Source organism: Patagioenas fasciata, chromosome 29 (genome assembly GCF_037038585.1).
Source record: "Patagioenas fasciata isolate bPatFas1 chromosome 29, bPatFas1.hap1, whole genome shotgun sequence".
Taxonomy (NCBI): Eukaryota; Metazoa; Chordata; class Aves; order Columbiformes; family Columbidae; genus Patagioenas; species Patagioenas fasciata.
Window position 1 is genome coordinate 4,903,411 of NC_092548.1, and position 12,884 is coordinate 4,916,294.

The 12,884-nt window shown below is 61.3% G+C and overlaps 1 protein-coding gene across 2 annotated transcripts in view; it reads right to left on the reverse strand.

Annotated features, from left to right (window-relative positions):
* Positions 1-12,884, reverse strand: part of ACAP1 (ArfGAP with coiled-coil, ankyrin repeat and PH domains 1) — a 52,370-nt gene that overhangs the window by 24,347 nt on the left and 15,139 nt on the right. The window contains exons 6-9 of one of the 2 annotated variants that reach the window (XM_071800142.1): positions 2,485-2,668; positions 1,609-1,653; positions 1,261-1,356; positions 626-700 (exon numbers count right to left, since the gene is read on the reverse strand). In XM_071800142.1, the coding sequence (XP_071656243.1) occupies positions 626-700; positions 1,261-1,356; positions 1,609-1,653; positions 2,485-2,668 (400 nt within the window). The remainder of the gene's footprint in view (positions 1-625; positions 701-1,260; positions 1,357-1,608; positions 1,654-2,484; positions 2,669-12,884) is intronic. The other variant, XM_071800143.1, reaches the window with a different exon arrangement.

The following is a 12,884-nucleotide window of genomic DNA, read 5'->3' on the forward strand; positions in this document are numbered from 1 at the left end:
GACTGCCAATCAAAGCTGAAGCTGAACCAAATGTCAATCAAAGCTGACCCCAAGCTAACTGTCAATCAAAGCTGACCCAGCCCCATCTGTCAATCAAACCTGAGCCTGAACCAACTGTCAATCAAAGCTGAACCCAAACCAGCTGTCTATCAAAGCCAAGCCTGCTCCACCTGTCAATCAAAGCTGACTCCAAACCAACTGTCACTCGAAGCTGAACATGAACCAAGTGTCAATCAAACCTGAGCCTGAACCAACTGTCAATCAAAGTCTGACCCCAAACGAACTGTCAATCAAGGCTGACCCCTCCCTACCTGTCAATCAAAGCCAGCCAAGCTCCTCCTGTCAATCAAACCTGACCCCGCCCCACCTGTCATTCTAAGGGAGTCCACCCCTCCCTGCTGCCCATTGACTAAGCCCCTCCCAGTGACTGTAGCCCCGCCCCTTTGAGCTGGCTCCACCCACACCCCATGCCCCAATGCCACGCCCCCCGCTCAGGCCACGCCCCCTCGGCTGCACTCCCCTCCATGGCTTTGGGCTCAGGTCCCAACCCCTCTGCGGTTTTGACCCCGCCCCCTGTGTTTGACCACGCCCCTCCCAGCCAGGCCCCGCCCACGGCCCCGCCCACCTGCTGCACGAGCTGGGCGTGGCGCTGCTCCAGCTCCCGCTGCCGCCGGGCGCCCTCCAGCACCAACTGGTCCAGCTGGGAACCGCACGCATGGGTCCCCCGGACGCCTGGGTCCCCCCGAACGCCTGGGTCCCCTTCCCGAACTCCTGGGTCCCCCCGAACGCCTGGGTCCCCTTCCCGAACTCCTGGGTCCCTCCCAAACTCCTGGGTCCCCCCGAATTCCTGGGTCCCCCCCGAACTCCTGGGTCCCTCCCGAACTCCTGGGTCCCCCCCGAACTCCTGGGTCCCTCCCGAACTCCTGGGTCCCCCCCGAACTCCTGGGTCCCTCCCGAACTCCTGGGTCCCCCCCCGAACTCCTGGGTCCCCCCGAACTCCAGGGTCCCTCCTGAACTCCTGGGTTCCCCCCGAACTCCTGGGTCCCTCCCGAACTCCTGGGTCCCCCCCCGAACTCCTGGGTCCCTCCCGAACTCCTGGGTCCCCCCCGAACTCCTGGGTCCCCCCCCGAACTCCTGGGTCCCCCCGAACTCCTGGGTCCCCCCCGAACTCCTGGGTCCCCCCCGAACTCCTTGGTCCCCCCCCGAACTCCTGGGTCCCCCCGAACTCCTGGGTCCCCCCCCGAACTCCTGGGTCCCCACCTGCGCCCCCAGCTGCCCCCGATACTCCTGGGTGCTCATCGCCCCCTGGTGGCCGCGGCTGAAGAACGCGGCCTGAGCCCCCAACAGGGACAGAACCTGGAGGGGGGGGGAAGGGAACACGGGTGGGGGGGTCAAATTGTCCCCTCCCCCCCTCAGGGACACCCCAAACCCCTCCCCCCAGACCCCCAGACCCCCACCGCCACACAGGGACCCCCCAAAGGCCTCACCGCCCCCCCCCCGTAGTTCACCCTGGGGGCACCCACAGACCCCCCCTACCCCCCCCACCCAAGGGACCCCCCGAGACCCCCCCCCCAAAAGCCCCGCCCCCCCCGCCCCTCCCCCACTCACAAACTGCAGGATTTCGGTTTTTTTCTTGTCCTGCAGAATCAGCATCTGGGGGGGGGGGGAGGGGAGGGGAGAAGAGGCCACGCCCCCTTTAAGCCCCACCCCATCCAGCCCCGCCTTTTCAAGCCCCGCCCCCTCCATCCCCATTCAAGTCTATGTATTCTCCTAGAACTAAGCCCCACCCCCTCAAGCTCCGCCCCTGAAAGCCCCGCCCACCTGCAGCACGCAGTCCACACCCCTCCCTAAACCACGCCCCTAAACGAAGCCACGCCCCCTCTAGCCCCCATCAACCCCTATTCATGATGCACAAGCCAGCACCACAAGCTCCGCCCCCTCGCAACCCCGCCCCTGGAAGCCCCGCCCACCTGCAGCACGTAGTCCAACCCGCGGGGCCCTGACCACGCCCCCAAATAAACCACGCCCCCTCCAGCCCCATTCAAACCCTGTTTATTACCCCAACCGGTGCCGCAAGCCCCGCCCCCTTAAAAACGTCACCCCTTGCAGCCACGCCCCCTTCAACATATAGCCTACGCCCCCAACGAAGCCACGCCCCCTCCAGCCTCATTCAACCCCCATTCATTACCCACTCAACCCCATCCGAAGCCCCGCCCCCTCGACGCCCCGCCCACCTGCACACGTAGCCCACGCCCCCAACGAAGCCACGCCCCCTCCAGCCCCATTCAACCCCCATTCATTACGCACTCAACCCCAACCAAAACCCCGCCCCCTGGAAGCCCCGCCCACCTGCAGCACGTAGTCCAATCCGCGGGCTCTGGCCCCGCCCCCAAGTAAGCCCCGCCCCCGCCGGTCGCATTCAACCCCCATTCATTACGCACTCAACCCCAATTCAAAGCCCCGCCCCCTGGAAGCCCCGCCCACCTGCAGCACGTAGTCCAATCCCCGGGCTCTGGCCACGCCCCTGGCCACGCCCACGGCGGCGGCGGCCTCGCGCGCCTCCTGGGGGCGGCGCCGCGGGACCTCGGCGTGGAGCAGCACAGCGCCCCCCAGCGCCTCGGCGGACCGGGCCCAGCCCCGCTGGGAACCACGCAGCCCCCGCACCTGCCTGGGGCGCCCCACACATGGAGCGCTCTGACCCACACATTGACCCACACATTGACCCACACATGGACCCACAGTGACCCACACATTGACCGCTCTGACCCACACATTGACCCACACATTGACCCACAGTGACCCACACATTGACCCACACATTGACCGCTCTGACCCACACATTGACCCACACATTGACCCACAGTGACCCACACATTGACCCACACATGGACCCACAGTGACCCACACATTGACCGCTCTGACCCACACATTGACCCACACATTGACCCACACCGACCCACACATTGACTGCACTGACCCACACATTGATCGCACTGACCCACACATTGACCCACACATTGACCCACACATTGACCCACACATTGACCCACACATTGACCGCACTGACCCACACATTGACCCACAGTGACCCACACACTGACCGCTCTGACCCACACATTGACCCACACATTGACCCACACATGGACCCACAGTGACCCACACATTGACCGCTCTGACCCACACATTGACCCACACCGACCCACACACTGACCCACACTGACCCACACATTGATCGCACTGACCCACACACTGACCCACACATTGACCCACACATGGAGCGCACTGACCCACACATTGACCGCACTGACCCACACTGACCCACACATTGACTGCACTAACCCACACACTGACCCACACTGACCCACACATTGACCCACACTGACCCACAGTGACCCACACATTGACCGCACTGACCCGCACTGACCCACACATTGACTGCACTAACCCACACACTGACCCACACTGACCCACACATTGACCCACACATTGACCCACACATTGACTCACACATTGACCCACAGTGACCCACACATTGACCGCTCTGACCCACACATTGACCCACACATGGACCCACAGTGACCCACACATGGAGCCACACTGACCCACACATTGACCGCTCTGACCCACACATTGACCCACACAGTGACCCACAGTGACCCACACATTGACCCACACATTGACCCACACACTGACCCACACATTAACCCACACATGGAACGCACTGACCCACACATTGACCCACACACTGACCCACACTGACCCACACACTGACCCACACTGACCCACACATTGACCGCTCTGACCCACACATTGACCCACACATGGACCCACAGCGACCCACACATTGACCACTCTGACCCACACAGTGACCCACACATGGAGCCACACTGACCCACACATTGACCGCTCTGACCCACACATTGACCCACACATTGACCCACATTGACCCACACATTGACCGCACTGACCCACACATTGACCCACACTGACCCACAGTGACCCACACATTGACCGCTCTGACCCACACATTGACCCACACATTGACCCACAGTGACCCACACATTGACCCACACATTGACCGCTCTGACCCACACATTGACCCACACATTGACCCACACACTGACCCACATTGACCCACACACTGACCCACACATTGATCCACACACTGACCCACACATTGACCCACACATTGACCCACACATTGACCCACACTGACCCACACATTGACCCACACATTGACCCACACATTGAGCCACACATGGACACACACTGACCCACACATTGACCCACACATTGACCCACAGTGACCCACACATTGACCCACACACTGACCCACACACTGACCCACACTGACCCACACATTGACCCACACACTGACCCACAGTGACCCACACATTGACCGCACTGACCCACACATTGACCCACACATGGACCGCCCTGACCCACACATTGACCCACACATTGACCCACACATCGAGCCACACATTGACCCACACATTGACCCACACATTGACCCACACATCGAGCCACACATTGACCCACACATTGACCCACACACTGACCCACACACTGACCCACACTGACCCACACATGGACCGCACTGACCCACACATTGACCCACACATGGACCCACACACTGACCCACAGTGACCCACACATTGACCGCACTGACCCACACATTGACCCACACATTGACCCACACATTGACCCACACATCATTGACCCACACATTGACCCACACACTGACCCACACATGGACCGCTCTGACCCACACATTGACCCACACATTGACCCACAGTGACCCACACATGGAGCCACACATTGACCCACACATTGACCCACACACTGACCCACACACTGACCCACACATGGACCGCTCTGACCCACACATTGACCCACACATTGACCCACAGTGACCCACACATTGACCGCTCTGACCCACACATTGACCCACACATGGACCCACACATTGACCCACAGTGACCCACACATTGACTGCACTGACCCACACATTGATCGCACTGACCCACACATTGACCCACACATTGACCCACACATGGACCGCACTGACCCACACATTGACCCACACTGACCCACACATTGACCCACACATTGACCCACACATTGAGCCACACATGGACCCACACTGACCCACATTGACCCACACATTGACCGCTCTGACCCACACATGGACCCACACATTGACCCACACACTGACCCACACATTGACCCACACATGGACCCACACACTGACCCACACATTGACCGCTCTGACCCACACATTGACCCACACATTGACCCACACATTGACCCACACACTGACCCACATTGACCCACACACTGACCCACACATTGACCCACACACTGACCCACACATTGACCCACACATTGACCCACACATTGACCCACACTGACCCACACATTGACCCACACATTGACCCACACATTGAGCCACACATGGACACACACTGACCCACACATTGACCCACACATTGACCCACAGTGACCCACACATTGACCCACACACTGACCCACACATTGACCCACACACTGACCCACACACTGACCCACACTGACCCACACATTGACCCACACACTGACCCACAGTGACCCACACATTGACCGCACTGACCCACACATTGACCCACACATGGACCGCCCTGACCCACACATTGACCCACACATTGACCCACACATCGAGCCACACATTGACCCACACATTGACCCACACATTGACCCACACATCGAGCCACACATTGACCCACACATTGACCCACACATCGAGCCACACATTGACCCACACATTGACCCACACACTGACCCACACACTGACCCACACTGACCCACACATGGACCGCACTGACCCACACATTGACCCACACATGGACCCACACACTGACCCACAGTGACCCACACATTGACCACACTGACCCACACATTGACCCACACATTGACCCACACATTGACCCACACATCATTGACCCACACATTGACCCACACACTGACCCACACATGGACCGCTCTGACCCACACATTGACCCACACATTGACCCACAGTGACCCACACATTGACCGCTCTGACCCACACATTGACCCACACATGGACCCACACATTGACCCACAGTGACCCACACATTGACTGCACTGACCCACACATTGATCGCACTGACCCACACATTGACCCACACTTTGACCCACACATTGACCACACTGACCCACACATTGACCCACACATTGACCCACACATTAACCCACACTGACCCACACTGACCCACACATTGACTGCACTGACCCACACATTGACCCACACATTGACCCACACACTGACCCACACATTGACCCACAGTGACCCACACACTGACCCACACATTGACCCACACATTGACCGCATTGACCCACACATTGCCCCACACATTGACTGCACTGACCCACACATTGACCCACACATTGACCCACACATTGAGCCACACACTGACCCACACACTGACCCACACATTGACCCACACACTGACCCACACATTGACCCACACATTGACCGCACTGACCCACACATTGACCCACACACTGACCCACACATTGACCCACACATTGACCCACACATTGACCCACACTGACCCACACATTGACCCACACACTGACCCACACATTGACCCACACATGGACCGCACTGACCCACACATTGACCCACACACTGACCCACACACTGACCCACACACTGACCCACACATGGACTGCACTGACCCACACATTGACCCACACATTGACCCACACTGACCCACACATTGACCCACACATTGAGCCACACATTGACCGCACTGACCCACAGTGACCCACACATTGACCCACACATTGACCCACACATTGAGCCACACACTGACCCACACACTGACCCACACATGGACCGCACTGACCCACACATTGACCCACACATGGACCCACACACTGACCCACAGTGACCCACACATTGACCACACTGACCCACACATTGACCCACACATTGACCCACACATGGACCGCACTGACCCACACATTGACCCACACATTGACCGCACTGACCCACACATTGACCCACACATTGACCCACACTGACCCACACATTGACCCACACATTGACCCACACTGACCCACACATGGAGCCACACATTGACCCACACACTGGCCCACACATTGACCCACACACTGACCCACACATTGACCCACACATTGACCACCCTGACCCACACTGACCCACACTGACCCACACATTGACCGCACTGACCCACACATTGACCCACACATGGACCCACACATTGACCCACACACTGACCCACACATTGACCCACACATTGACCGCTCTGACCCACACATGGACCCACACATGGACCCACACATGGACTGCACTGACCCACACATTGACCCACACTGACCCACACATTGACCCACACATTGAGCCACACACTGACCCACACATTGACCCACACATCGACCGCACTGACCCACACATTGACCCACACATTGACCCACACTGACCCACACATTGACCCACACACTGACCCACACATTGACCGCACTGACCCACACATTGACCGCACTGACCCACACTGACCGACACATTGACCCACACACTGACCCACACATTGACCCACACACTGACCCACACTGACCCACACCCTGACCCACACATTGACCCACACTGACCCACACCCTGACCCACACATTGACCCACACATTGACACACTGACCCACACATTGACCCACACATGGACCCACACATTGACCCACACATGGACCGCACTGACCCACACATTGACCCACACATTGACCCACACATGGACCCACACACTGACCCACAGTGACCCACACATTGACCACACTGACCCACACATTGACCCACACACTGACCCACACATGGACCCACACATTAACCCATACTGAGCCACACATTGACCCACACATTGAGCCACATATTGACCCACACATTGATACACTGACGCACACATTGACCCACACATTGAGCCACACATGGACACACACTGACCCACACATTGACCCACACACTGACCCACACATTGACCCACACATTGACCCACACTGACCCACACACTGACCCACACATTGACCCACACATTTACCCACACATTGACCGCACTGACCCACACATTGACCCACACATTGACCCACACACTGACCCACACATTGACCCACACATTGACCCACACTGACCCACACACTGACCCACACATTGACCCACACATTGACCCACACATTGACCGCACTGACCCACACATTGACCCGCACATTGACCCACACACTGACCCACACATTGACCCACACATGGACCGCACACATTGACCCACACATTGAGCCACACATGGACACACACTGACCCACATTGACCCACACATTGACCGCTCTGACCCACACATGGACCCACACATTGACCCACACATGGACTGCACTGACCCACACATTGACCCACACTGACCCACACTGACCCATACATGGACCGCACTGACCCACACATTGACCCACACATGGACCCACACATAGACCCACACATTGACCCACACATTGACCCACACACTGACCCACACATTGACCCACACATGGACTGCACTGACCCACACATTGACCCACACTGACCCACACTGACCCATACATGGACCGCACTGACCCACACATTGACCCACACATGGACCCACACATAGACCCACACATGGACCGCACTGACCCACAGTGACCCACACATTGACCCACACATTGACCCACACATTGACCCACACACTGACCCACACATTGACCCACACATTGACCCACACATGGACCGCACTGACCCACACATTGACCCACACATTGACCCACACACTGACCCACACATTGACCCACACATTGACCCACACTGACCCACACATTGATCCACACACTGACCCACACATTGACCCACACATTGATCCATAGGAACCCCCCAGCACCCATGGGACCCCCCCAGCACCCACAGGAACCCCCAGCACCCATGGGCCCCCCCAGCACCCATAGGAACCCTCAGGACCCATAGGAACCCCCCAGCACCCATAGGAACCCCCCAGCACCCATAGGAACCCCCAGCACCCATAGGAACCCTCAGGACCCATAGGAACCCCCCAGCACCCATAGGAACCCCCCAGCACCCATGGGACCCCCAGCACCCACAGGACCCCCAGCACCCATAGGAACCCCCCAGCACCCATAGGACCCCCAGCACCCATAGGAACCCCCCAGCACCCATGAGACCCCCAGCACCCATAGGAACCCCCCAGCAACCATAGGAACCCCCAGCACCCATGGGACCCCCAGCACCCATGGGACCCCCCCAGCACCCATGGGACCCCCAGCACCCATAGGAACCCCCAGCACCCATGGGACCCCCAGCACCCATGGGACCCCCCCAGCACCCATGGGACCCCCCAGCACCCATGGGACCCCCCCAGCACCCATAGGAACCCCCCAGCACCCATAGGAACCCCCAGCACCCATAGGAACCCTCAGCACCCATGGGAACCCCCCAGCACCCATAGGAACCCCCAGCACCCATAGGAACCCCCCAGCACCCATAGGACCCCCAGCACCCATAGGAACCCCCCAGCACCCATGAGACCCCCAGCACCCATAGGAACCCCCCAGCACCCATAGGAACCCCCAGCACCCATGGGACCCCCAGCACCCATGGGACCCCCCCAGCACCCATGGGACCCCCAGCACCCATAGGAACCCCCAGCACCCATGGGACCCCCAGCACCCACAGGACCCCCAGCACCCATAGGAACCCCCCAGCACCCATAGGACCCCCAGCACCCATAGGAACCCCCCAGCACCCATGAGACCCCCAGCACCCATAGGAACCCCCCAGCACCCATAGGAACCCCCAGCACCCATGGGACCCCCAGCACCCATGGGACCCCCCCAGCACCCATGGGACCCCCAGCACCCATAGGAACCCCCAGCACCCATGGGACCCCCAGCACCCATGGGACCCCCCCAGCACCCATGGGACCCCCCAGCACCCATGGGACCCCCAGCACCCATAGGAACCCCCCAGCACCCATGAGACCCCCAGCACCCATAGGAACCCCCCAGCACCCATAGGAACCCCCAGCACCCATGGGACCCCCAGCACCCATGGGACCCCCCCAGCACCCATGGAACCCCCCAGCACCCATAGGACCCCCAGCACCCATAGGAACCCCCCAGCACCCATGAGACCCCCAGCACCCATAGGAACCCCCAGCACCCATGAGACCCCCAGCACCCATAGGAACCCCCCAGCACCCATAGGAACCCCCAGCACCCATGGGACCCCCAGCACCCATGGGACCCCCCCAGCACCCATGGGACCCCCAGCACCCATAGGAACCCCCAGCACCCATGGGACCCCCAGCACCCATGGGACCCCCCCAGCACCCATGGGACCCCCCAGCACCCATGGGACCCCCCCAGCACCCATAGGAACCCCCCAGCACCCATGGGACCCCCAGCACCCACAGGACCCCCAGCACCCATAGGAACCCCCCAGCACCCATAGGACCCCCAGCACCCATAGGAACCCCCCAGCACCCATGAGACCCCCAGCACCCATAGGAACCCCCCAGCACCCATAGGAACCCCCAGCACCCATGGGACCCCCAGCACCCATGGGACCCCCCCAGCACCCATGGGACCCCCAGCACCCATAGGAACCCCCAGCACCCATGGGACCCCCAGCACCCATGGGACCCCCCCAGCACCCATGGGACCCCCCAGCACCCATGGGACCCCCAGCACCCATAGGAACCCCCCAGCACCCATGAGACCCCCAGCACCCATAGGAACCCCCCAGCACCCATAGGAACCCCCAGCACCCATGGGACCCCCAGCACCCATGGGACCCCCCCAGCACCCATGGAACCCCCCAGCACCCATAGGACCCCCAGCACCCATAGGAACCCCCCAGCACCCATGAGACCCCCAGCACCCATAGGAACCCCCAGCACCCATGAGACCCCCAGCACCCATAGGAACCCCCCAGCACCCATGGGACCCCCAGCACCCATAGGAACCCCCCAGCACCCATGAGACCCCCAGCACCCATAGGAACCCCCAGCACCCATGAGACCCCCAGCACCCATAGGAACCCCCAGCACCCATGGGACCCCCAGCACCCATAGGAACCCCCAGCACCCATGGGACCCCCAGCACCCATGGGACCCCCCCAGCACCCATGGGACCCCCAGCACCCATAGGAACCCCCAGCACCCATGGGACCCCCAGCACCCATGGGACCCCCCCAGCACCCATGGGACCCCCCAGCACCCATGGGACCCCCCCAGCACCCATAGGAACCCCCCAGCACCCATAGGAACCCCCAGCACCCATAGGAACCCTCAGCACCCATGGGACCCCCCCAGCACCATAGGAACCCCCAGCACCCATAGGAACCCCCCAGCACCCATAGGACCCCCCAGCACCCATAGGAACCCCCAGCACCCATAGGAACCCCCAGCACCCATGGGACCCCCCAGCACCCATAGGACCCCCCAGCACCCATAGGAACCCCCCAGCACCCATGGGACCCCCCAGCACCCATAGGAACCCCCCAGCACCCCTAGGAAGCCCCCAGCACCCATGGGACCCCCCCAGCACCCATAGGACCCCCCAGCACCCATGGGACCCCCCCAGCACCCATAGGACCCCCCAGCACCCATGGGACCCCCCCAGCACCCATAGGAACCCTCAGCACCCATGGGACCCCCAGCACCCATGGGACCCCCCAGCACCCATAGGAACCCCCAGCACCCATGGGACCCCCCAGCACCCATGGGACCCCCCCAGCACCCATGGGACCCCCCCAGCACCCATAGGACCCCCCCAGCACCCATGGGACCCCCCAGCACCCATAGGAACCCCCAGCACCCATAGGAACCCCCAGCACCCATAGGAACCCACAGCACCCATGGGACCCCCAGCACCCATAGGAACCCCCAGCACCCATAGGAACCCCCAGCACCCATAGGAACCCCCAGCACCCATAGGAACCCACAGCACCCATAGGAACCCCCAGCACCCATAGGAACCCACAGCACCCATGGGACCCCCAGCACCCCTAGGACCCCCCAGCACCCACAGGACCCCCAGCACCCATGGGACCCCCCAGCACCCATAGGAACCCCCAGTACCCATGGGACCCCCAGCACCCATAGGAACCCCCAGCACCCATAGGAACCCCCAGCACCCCTAGGACCCCCCAGCACCCACAGGACCCCCAGCACCCCTAGGACCCCCCAGCACCCATGGGACCCCCCAGCACCCATAGGAACCCCCAGCACCCATGGGACCCCCCAGCACCCATAGGAACCCCCAGCACCCATAGGAACCCTCAGCACCCATGGGACCCCCCCAGCACCCATAGGAACCCCCAGCACCCATAGGAACCCCCCAGCACCCATGGGACCCCCCAGCACCCATAGGAACCCCCAGCACCCATAGGAACCCCCAGCACCCATGGGACCCCCAGCACCCATAGGAACCCCCAGCACCCATAGGAACCCCCAGCACCCATAGGAACCCCCCAGCACCCATAGGACCCCCAGCACCCATAGGACCCCCCAGCACCCATAGGACCCCCAGCACCCATAGGAACCCCCCAGCACCCATAGGAACCCCCAGCACCCATGGGACCCCCCCAGCACCCATGGGACCCCCCAGCACCCATAGGACCCCCAGCACCCATAGGAACCCCCCAGCACCCATAGGAACCCCCAGCACCCATGGGACCCCCCAGCACCCATAGGACCCCCCAGCACCCATAGGAACCCCCAGCACCCATGGGACCCCCCCCCAGCACCCATGGGACCCCCAGCACCCATGGGACCCCCCCAGCACCCATGGGACCC